General features: G+C 50.8%; 1 protein-coding gene across 1 annotated transcript in view; it reads right to left on the reverse strand.

Annotated features, from left to right (window-relative positions):
* Positions 1–4424, reverse strand: part of BICD2 (BICD cargo adaptor 2) — a 45486-nt gene extending 41062 nt beyond the window's left edge. Inside the window, 1 exon segment of the mRNA XM_030293238.1 lies at positions 4109–4424. Within this exon segment, the coding sequence (XP_030149098.1) occupies positions 4109–4348 (240 nt within the window). The 5' untranslated portion in view covers positions 4349–4424.
* Positions 4425–10918: the final 6494 nt, after the last annotated feature.

The raw sequence follows: 10918 nt of genomic DNA on the forward strand, positions 1-10918 counted from the left end.
GAGCCCTCTAGCCCCAAGGATGCGCCACTCCATCCTCCAGGAGAATCCCCACAGGCCTCAGCCAAGTCAGGGCTCTGCCTGCCCCAAGCAAACACCTGAGGAGGCCTCCGATTGCCCTTCCCTCCTCCTCGAGAACCTGCCCTCTCAGGGACAGGCCACCCAGGCTCACAGCCTTGAGCAAAACTCAGCCTCTGTGCCTCGGTTCTCCCAGCTGTATAGTGGACACAACAAGGGGGCGACCCCAGGCTGGTGTGGGGTCTGCAGCAGTCAGTGGGGCATAGGAGGCTCTCACAGCACCTCCTTCATGGCTAAACTGACTCACAGCTGTACCTTCTGTGCAAAGACCTTCATGGGTCCTAGTGCCTGAGAACCCCATCCTGAGCATCCTCAGTTTCCCCGATCACTGGGAGGGGAGATTATGAGAGGGAAGGAGGAAGGGAAGGAGGGAGTCAGTCTAGAACACAGAGCAGATGCTGCCACTCAGCTCAGCCGCTGAGTCTGCAGGACGGGAGGGACTCAGGTGCTGGAAGCTGGTTTTGGGAGCCGGGCTGGGGCAAGTCCAGAGGTGAGGTGGAGGCGGCTCCAAGAAGCGCCCAGGCCTCGAAGGGCAGGCGGGCCGGCCTTCCAGGAGCTGGGAGAGGCAGGGGTGGTGAGAGCAGCGAAGGCAGCCAGGACAAAGGAGGGAAGCAGCATGTGCTGGGTAAGCTGGGGCCATGGCCCCAGGCAGCAGGCTCCGACGCCCAGAACCAAGGGATGGCAGGGAGGGAGCCAGGCCTGAGTGAGGCAGAGGGAAGGAGCTGACAACATGAACTGGCAAACACTAAGTAAACACCTACTGTGTGCCGGGCACCGTGCCCATCCCCTGACACCCTACAACTCACCAAATTCCACCTGCTGCTTCCTGGGACCTAAGCGCACTGACTGCACGTACTAGATCCTGACATGGCACACACAGCAGAGAGGGGACCCAGACCCACCTTCCTTCCTGAGACTACACAGGGACCCCTGCCCCCCAGCCCTCACATCCCTGAGCCCCACAGGCAGGAGCTGCTGCCCTAGCACACCTGCCCCCCTGAAACTGCAGCAGGGGACACGAAGTGAGGTGAGGCCATGGCCATCGGAGTGTCTGCCCCACCAGAGCGGGGAGGGGATACAGTGGGTCTTGGGATGGAGTGGGACCTTGTGAAGCCAGGTTCAATGACTACCAAATGCCTAGTCAAAAAGGGCCAGCAAGTACCCCCCCCACACATGCACACTCACCACGGTGAGATACACACTCACACTAACCCAGTGACTGGCTTCAGGACACTCACCTGTGACCAGCCAGCCAGATTCCCTCCCTCAAAGACAGGACCACCTACAAAGGCTGGGCAGGAGTGCAAACGCCTCTGCTTGAAATAGAATCTGTCAGTAACTGAAACAACTTTAGCTCAAGAAATTAATTTTTTTTTTTTTTAACATTTATTCACTTTTGAGAGCATGAGCAGGGAGGAGCAGAGAGAGAGGGAGACACAGAATCCGAAGCAGTCTCCAGGCCCTGAGCTGGCAGCACAGAGCCCGATGCGGGGCTCGAATTCACGAACCGTGAGGTTATGACCTGAGCCGAAGTCTGATGTTCAACTGACTGAGCCACCCAGGCGCCCCCCATTTTTGTTCTTTTGAAACTTAATTTCTAGGGGCGCCTGGGTGGCTCAGTCGGTTGAGCGTCAGACTTCAGCTCAGGTCATAATCTCACGGTTTGTCAGTTTGAGCCCCGCATCGGGCTCTGTGCTGCTAGAACCTGGAGCCTGCTTCAGATTCTGTGTCTCCCTCTCTCTCTACCCCTCCCCTGCTCAGGCTCTCTCTCTCAAAAAGTGAATAAAGATTTAAAAAAAAAAAGAACAAAAATGTTCACCTCCCTACAGGACAAAAAAAAGGCTCAACAAATATTGTTTTCTCAAACCTTGATTTTTTTTTAAATAAGAGTTAACGTATCCAAATAAGACCCTGGCTAAAATTAAATAAGCTGATGAGAGTGTGGGCTGGCATGGGTGTGAGTGCCTGGTGCAAGCTTCCTGGCAGCACCCCTGACACTCTGACGCTCCTTTTTCTGGCCTCTGCCAGGACTTCCAGCTGAACTGTTCTTCCCTCACCTACAATGGGAGAAACTCAAGTTCAGGACAGTGAAGCCATATGTCCAAGGCCAAGGGGCCAGTCCGTGCAGGAGCTGGGGGGTGACATCAAACTAAGCAAGCAAGCACTTGAAGAACACGTGTGGAGACGGGCACACCACCCTCCTGATTCCCCCGGGATCCACCCTCCAGACACACCCCACGAAACACAGCCAAAATTCCTATGCTGATCAAAACATTTGTGCCTGTGACAGTAAGGAGCTGACAACTGAAAGGCCCCTAAGTGGGGATAGTTCTTTCTGCTACAGTCTGTTCTGGTCTGTTCTTAAAGTGGGCATGACTGTGAGCTCCTGAACACAGAAAGGGACTGCACTTGCTGCGAGGGGGGGAGGTGCTCACCAAGCTGGGGGAGGGGAGGGCCCAGAGACCAGAATGGGGCCAATGGCGCTCCTGCCCCATACTCTCTCAGCCCCTCCACCCCGCCTCCCTCCATCAACACAGGTGCACCCCCTCACCCCACACACCAAGAAGGGGCCCTTGCAGCAGGGGCCAGGGGCCACCCCTCCTGCAGATGCAGTGCAGCCCAACCTGGCTGGGAGAAGGCACCAGTACCTGCTAACAGATGACAGGGCCACAGGTCCCATGTGCTGCCACCCCCCCCCCCCCCCGCCCCCCACATCAGTCAGTTTACTGACCAAACACCTGCTCTGCCTAGCACGGATCTAAGTACATGTGTGGACTAATTCATTCCCTCCTCCTCACTATCAGAAGGGGACCCTACTGTTCTCGCCAGCCAGGCAGGGAGGCTCTGAACCAAACAGGCACCCATCCACGGCCACAGGAGGCAGAGGTGCCAGGAGGTGGGCAGTCAGGAAGGCAACCAGCATGGTGGATCCCAAGACCAAGGGCCAAGGGGAAGTGTCAGGTGGGGAAGGAACACGCTGTGGGAGAAACCAACAGGCCACACACCTGACCATGCCTGGCCTTTGCGAACATAAAACTCACAACCAGTCTTTTCTGGGTGAGCAAGGCTGCAGAAAAAGGAGCTAAGGCTCCTGCCCGCGATCACAACACCAGCAACCAGCAGGGCCTGGATCCAAACCCGGCTGTTCCACTCAGAAAGCAACTTCTCCCTGCCCCCTCCCCCCCAACAGGGCTGAGAAGTCAGGGAGAAGTGGGAGAGAAGCTGGTTTAAGCCACGCAGAACTACTTCACCCAAGGCCTCCCCAACTCTCCCGTGAAGCTCGCGGGTAGCCTGGCGGGGGTGGGGGTGCGGGTCCCATCTCATCCCAGAGCGAAAATCAGAGGAGACACACGGCTCCTTCGGTGACAGACACCCATAGACCTGTCACCCGACCCTGGGACGGTAGCCAAGGCAGCCAAGACAGGAAGTAGGCGGGAAAAGCACTGCATCCCAGAGAACTAATGGGGCGGGGGGACGTCACGGAGCTGAGTCTAGGAGGGACAAGGAGGACTCCAGTTATCGCAGATAACCACATTCAAGGGGAGCCCCGGTCAGGGCCCCTTCCCGGCCTCAGGGCGCTCACCCAAGACGCGGAAACACCCAGAGACCCGCGCTCTGCCTGGAGATGATGGAGGCCCAGGCCCGGCCTTTCCCAGCCGGGTTACCTGCATCCACCCCACGCCCCCATCCCCCCACCCGGAAAAGCAAACAGCGCAGAGGACACCACCCCACCGTGCCCAAGGCCCGCAATCAGAAGCAAACAGGCTGGCGACACGGCCCGACCCGCAGCCCCTGCCCGCGGAGGCCAGGACCCCCGCACGCGCACGGTCCACCACTCCAGGGGTCTCCGCAGCCCCTCCTGGCGGGCCGCGCACGACGACCCTGGGCGCCCGGGTACCTGCCGGGGCCCTGCCCTTCCCGCGGTCTGGACTCCGCTGGGGGGCCGGCCCGGCGAGGGTCAGAGATCCGTTCGGAGGAAGGGGGTCCAGCCGGCCTGACTGGGGGGGTCGGGGTGGCCGCCCTCGCTCCTCACCTCCTTGAGCTGCTCCATCTCGCCGCGGATGGCCTCGTAATCCACCTCGAGCTCCTCGAACTGCAGCTTGAGCTGGTGCTTCTCCTCCAGCACCGCCAGCCCGTACTCGGCCGCCTGGATCTTCTCGCGCGTGGTCTCGGCCAGCTCGTGCGACAGCCGCTTCACCTCAGCGCGCAGCCACTCGGGCTGCGCCTCCATCACCAGCCGCGCGTACTCCTCCTCCTCCGACGGCGCCGACATGGTGGCCCGCGGCCGGCTCACGCTGCTCCCAGCGAGGGTCAGGCCGGGCTCCTGTCCGCCGCTGCCGTCGCTGCCGCCGCCCAGCCCGACGGCGCCCGGCCCGCCGCCGCGCAGCCGCAGTGCGCCCCTCGCCGCGCGGGGCACTGTGGGGGCCGTAGTCCCGCCCGCGCCCACTACAAGGCCCGTCGTGCCCCGCGTTGACGGGCTGGGGCGTGATTGGCTTGCGGCCTGCGCTGGAGCGGGCTCCTTCCAGCGCCGCTGCCTCCGTCTCCAACTCCCCGGGTATTGTTGGGGGAGGGGGCCGTCGTCTCGCCCCCGCGCCCACTACAAGACCCGTCGTGCCCCGCACCGCCACACCGCCGTGATTGGCCCTGGCCTAGCGTGTCAGGCCTCCCAGCGCCGTCACTTCCGCCGCGGTCGCCAGGGGGTATTGTGGGAGTTGTAGTTCCGCCCTCGTCCGCGCCCGAGCCGGTGCGGGGCGCCGCTGTCCCGCCTACTTGCCGGTGGAGATTGGCTCCCCGCCCTCGGTGGTAGGGAGATATTGAATGTCTTCCCACGTTTACGCCCTCTTTCATTTCTTTCAGCAGTGTTTCGTAATTTTCAGCCTACAAACCTTTGCCTCCTTGGTTTAGTCTCTAAGTACTGTTTTCTGATGTAAATGGCATCGTTTTCTTAATTTCCTTATCTGCTTGTTCATCGTTACTGTATAGAAATGCACCTGAGTTTTGGTGTGTTGATTCGGTATCCTATCCTGAATTTATTAGGTCAAATAGTTCCTTTAGGTGTTGATGTGGAACCTAGGGTTTTCTCCATAGAAGATCATGTCATCTGTGGACAAAGACAATTTTACTTTTTCCTGTCCAATTTAGATGCCTTTTATTCCTTTTTCTTGTCTAATTGTTATGGCTGGGACTCCCAGTACTATATTGAATACAAGTGCAGACAGCAGGCATCTTTGTCTTCTTCCTGACCCTAGGAAGAAAGCTTTCAGTCTTTCACTGTTAAGTATGATGTTCATGTGGGTTTTTCATATATGGCTTTTATCATACTGAGGTAGCTCCCTTCTATTCCTTGTCTGTTGAGTGTTTTTATCATGAAAGGGTGTCAGACTTTGTCACACGGTTTTCTGCATCAATTGAGATGATCATGTGGGTTTTTTTCCCTTCGTTCTGTTAATGTGTTTTGCACTGGTTGATTTTCATATGTTGAACCATCCTTGCATCGTGGGAATAAATCCCTTTTGGTCATGGTGTATAATCTTTTAATATGTAGGAGAATTTGGTTGACAAGTATTTTGTTAAGGATTTTTGCATTAATATTCATAAGAAACAAATGGTTGTAAGGAAGGTATTTTAAAAGGTATATGAAAATTACCCAACTACCCTGGTTAGGAAGATGGGACTAAGCAGAACTGAACGTGATACGGTGTAAAGTGGGGGGAAGAAACAGAAGAGAGGGTCCCTGTGCTCCCAATGCTGGAACTGGCCCTTGCACACTGCCCACAGAACTGGAAGAGAGGTGGAATCACTGTGGTTTGAATGGTGTGGGGAATTAGTTTTCTTTGAACATTTTTAAAAAGGAATTATTGTTAATTTTAGGTGTGATTAATACATAGGAAGATGCCCTTTGGGCTATAAATGCATCCAAAGTATTTACGGGCAGAGCACAGGATGCTTTGAGTTTGTTTTAATCCAGAAGAAGGGACAATGGGGTTGATGAATGAAGCAGTTGTTGGTGGCAGCTGGAGTGCAGTACGTGCACACGCTGCTCATTATGCTCTAGACTTCTGCATCTATTTTGAAACTCTTTTAATAAAAATTTTCAAATATTTTAATGTTAAAATGACATTATCTTCATTAAAAAAGTCATTTCCCTGGTGGCTCAGTCGGTTAAGCATCCGACTTCGGCTCAGGTCACGATCTCGCGGTCCGTGAGTTCGAGTCCCGCGTCAGGCTCTGGGCTGACGGCTCGGAGCCTGGAGCCTGCTTCAGATTCTGTGTCTCCCCCTCCCTCTCTTCCTCTCTCTCTCTCTCTCTCTCTCTCTCTCTCAGAAATAAACGTTAAAAAAATTAAAAATCATTTCCTGTCTCTGCTCCGATGTGTCAGCCTGCCATCTGTCACTTGACTTCTAGTGGCTACCCATGCTAGGGATAGATGCGTGGCCAGTGGATGTGAATTCTGACCTCATGCTTCAACCTACTTCTTATTTTAAATTGATCTATTGGTAACCATTTATCAGCTGCTTTCATGTGCCTGCCTACAAAATTTATTTTTTTAATGTTGTTATGGTGTTTAGGTAATATGCACGTGTTTAGAAGTTCAGTTTAAAAGAATATACAAATCCACACCTATCAGAATGGCTATAATAGAAAAAAAAGTGGCAGCAACAAATGCTGGCAAAGATGTAGGGAAATAATCACTCATACATTGCTTTTGGGAAAGTGGTTTGGCCTTTTCGTATAAAACCAAATGCCTATGCTGTTGCCATAGGATTCAATAATTGCATTCCTGGGAATTTATCTCAAAGAGATAAAACTTGTGTTCACACAAAAATGTGTACACAAATGTTCACAGCAGCTTTCTCTGTAAAAATCCCAAACTGGAAACAACCCAAAATATCTTTCTTCGGGTTAATGGTTAAAAAAAAACAAAACTGTGGTACATCCATACCGTGAAATACTACTCAGTACTAGAAGGAATGAGCTATGGATATACACAACAACATGGGTGAATATCCAGAGAAATACACTGAATGAAAAAAGCCAATCCCCAAAGGATGCACAATGTATGATTCCATTTACATGACACTCTTGAAACAACAAAATTAAGGAACACATTAGTGGTTGCCAGGGGGTGGGGTTGGGAGGGCGTGTGAGGGAATAAAAGGGCAGTTTGAGGGACCCTTGTGATCACGTAAATGTTCTGTATCTTGCCGCGATGCACAACAGAAATGTACACGTGGTAGAATTGCACAGAACGCACAAGTCAGTACATGGAAACCTAGTGAGACCTGAATTAGATGGGTGGCTTGTGCCGAGCCCAGCCTCCTGTTTGTGTTGTTGCACCTGTACTATAGTTACAAGAAACATAACTGAGAAATATAACCTGAGAAAATATGGTATGGCTTTTATTTGATGAGAAAGGTCTTAACCCAAAGTGCTCATTTCTGTGAGATAAAAGAAACTCATAATAAAATTATACATATTTGTATAAATGAAAAAATACACAGAGGAAAGTAAACCCCCCTCGAGGAGATACACAAGCATATATTTCTTCTCATTAAAAAAAAAAAAAAATGATAGTGTGTGAAACTCACTGTTACCTACCAGCATATACTTTTACGGCCGACTACTTACTCCGTGATATGGGTGTTCCATACTTCCACTCCACCCATGGACGCTTAGGTTGTTTCTGGTCTTTTACAAAAACACCAGTGTAGCAATAAATGTCCTCACTCCTCACCTTTTGGGCCTGCACGACTCTCTGGTTCCTAGAAGGAGAATGGTACAGCAGGTAAAAGGTGAAAGTGGCTGAGTTAGGACTGCCACGGCTGTTCAGTGACACGGCTGCTGGAAAGGGGGCTGCTTTGGGAGGCTTTCCCAGTCCGGCTTCTGACTGATGAGTGGACACCTGGGCTTTCTCCCAGGACCTCAGCTCTGTGCTCAAGTGCACAGTGCGGGGGATCCTCCTGCTTGAGGAGAGAGCTCTGGCGGGGCCATCCATTTGAGATTGTCATCCCACAGTCGAGCTTGTCTGCAAGGACTTCTGCCTCTCCACAGCCCCTTGCCCTGTGAAGTTCTGACATACTCCCCAAGTTGATCTATAGATTTCACAAAATCCCTATCAAACATCCAGCTGGCTTTTTTCTTTCTTTCTTTCTTTCCTTTTTCTTCCCCCCAGAAATTGATTAATGGAATAAAATTGAGAGTACATAAAGTGACCCACACTTTTATGGTGCGTTGATTTTCAACAAATCCTTTTGAGTCAACAAGATAGTCCACACACGAAAGAATGAAGGTGGAACCCCGCCTCACACCAGATGTGAAATTAAATGAGTCAAATACCCAAATGAGAGATCAAAGCTATGATACTCTTAGAAGACAGCATAAGTATAAATCTTTGTGACTTTGGTTTCTTGGATGTGACACCACAAGCTCAAGCACACAGGAAAAAGAAAAGAAAAATAAAGTGGACTCCACCAAATTTAAAATCTGTGGTCCAGAAGACAATATTAAGAACGGTGAGGAGAAAGTGTTTCAAATTACAAGGTCTGACATGCAAAACTGAGGGCAGGTGGACTTGGAAACCCAGCTCTTGGATGCTGGCGGCAGGCGCCCTCTCCTGGCCGCATGCGGCTCTGGGCCTAGCGCCCTCCCTGGACAAGACTGGGGGTAGGGTTTTCAGGGAGCAGGAATAGAAGGGGTAGAAGGACAGAGGAGGTGGGTTCTGGAGGGAGAGGGGCGGGGAAGTAGGAGAAATCTTCCTGCGGGAGCACTGCACTTTAATAAGCCACCAACACCACCCATATTCAAGCCAGCTTTGGCCACCAAAATGACACGAACTGGGTGGCTTACGCAACAGACTTGTATTTCTGACCACCCGAGAGGCTGTGCCAGATTAGGATGCCAGCATGCTTGGGTTCTGGTGAGGCCTCCTCCTGGCTTATAGGTGGCCAGCTTCTCCCTGTGTCCTCATGTTGCAGAGAGAGTGAGCTCGGGTGTCCCTTCTCCTTTTTATAAAGGCACTAATCCTATTGGATTAGGGCTCCACCCTAGTAAGCTGATTTAACCTTGACCACCTCTTCTAGGCCCTATCTCTACTGCCACACTGGGGACTAGGATTTCAACGCGTGATTTTAGGGGTAAACAATAAGGTCCACGACAACAAGAATAATAGATATCATTATGTTATCAGGTGTTGTGCTGGTAGATTTTTAACAACCAGCTTTAACAACCTGTTAAAAAATAAAGCTCTGAGTTGTAGTATTTTGTTATTTCTGCACTCTAAATACTGTCCCTATGGCCAGTTTCTTGCTATGATAGAAACTATGCTCTAGAAGCAGCCTTGGAAAGTGATGAGTGGTGGCAACAATGTTTCCCCACACGGATACACACAAGATACACAGATACACAGTGTTTCCCCACACAGATAAATACACATAAATAACCTCAAGAGCACAGTAATAGTAAAATGCAGCAAAGTAATTAGAAACTGATGAGTCTTGTGAATTTAGTGTGCTTTTAATATAACCTGTTAGGTTGTAAGTGGATATAATTGAACATTTAATGGAGGCTAATTTTAACAACAGACTCCAGAGTTCCTGCACACTTAATAGTGGCCTCCTGCAGCCAATGCGGTCAGCATGCAGTGACTCCATGTGATGGGCCATACACCGACACTTTATTACTATTACTGTTTTCATAATAATTAGATATCATTTGTTGAGCACCTACTTTATTCTAAGTTATCTTCAACTACTAGTATTTATTTTATTTAATCCTTACAAAAGCCTATGGAGTAGCTATTAACCCCAGTTTTCAGATGAGGAAACTGAAGGACAGAGTTAGAATGTGATGGCCATGGGTTTGGACCCCTGAATGAGAGAAGGGGGAAGGGGAGTCTGCCGTCCCACTTAGCATCACCCCGCTGCCACCTAAATTTGCCTTCATGTCTTATCCCACCCCCAGGTCCTCCTGGATCCCCAGCCAACGTGACATTTCTGACTGGATTTCCAAGGCCCTGTTAAACACGGCTCACCCTGTATGGGATCCCCATTTTTCCAGGCTCTCACCCAAACTGATGCTGTGAAGATCTGTGGTATTCCCAGGCCGCCAGGATTGGAACTCTTTCCCGTGTTGGAAGAATTACCAAAGTGTGAGTTGATGGAAGATAAGCTGATGTCCTAGTACCAAAGCCTAAAGATGGGTCAGGTCCTCATCTCCAGGATCCACACAGCTGGGGTCTGAGCTTCTGAGCTGAAATGTCTGCGATTCAGTAACAAACAGCTGTTCCCACCACCGCTTTCTAATATACACACTTTTAAGCAACACCTACACTTACACACAATACATATCAACCCTGCCTTACACCCCGACTCTCATCCATTTGCCACATTCCAGTCCAAGAACTAGACTGGGTGATTTGTGATCTTGACATTAATACCTGGAGATAGCTCTTCAATGGACAGCGGCCATTGGCTTAAAAAAAAAAAAAAAAGAGTTTAATTACTCCAAAAATCCCCTATATATAATTGTATAGATGTAGTTGTAGTGCAGGGAACAGAAATCACCCTAGATGTAACAAACAGAAAGGGGTTTAATATAGAGAATTACTTGCTTGTAAAATCGTGGAAAGAACTGACTTCTGCTCAAGTCATGATCTCACAGATGGTGAGTTCAAGCCCCATGTCGGGCTCTATGCTGACAGCTCCAAGCCTGGAGCCTGCTTCGGATTCTGTGTCTCCCTCTCTCTCTGCCCCTGCCCCGCTCATGCTCTGTCTCTCTCTCTCTCAAACAGAAATAAACATTAAAAAGTGTGAAGGCAGAAAAAAAAATTAAAAGATAAAAATGT

This window comes from Lynx canadensis, chromosome D4 (assembly GCF_007474595.2).
Source record: "Lynx canadensis isolate LIC74 chromosome D4, mLynCan4.pri.v2, whole genome shotgun sequence".
Classification (NCBI taxonomy): Eukaryota; Metazoa; Chordata; class Mammalia; order Carnivora; family Felidae; genus Lynx; species Lynx canadensis.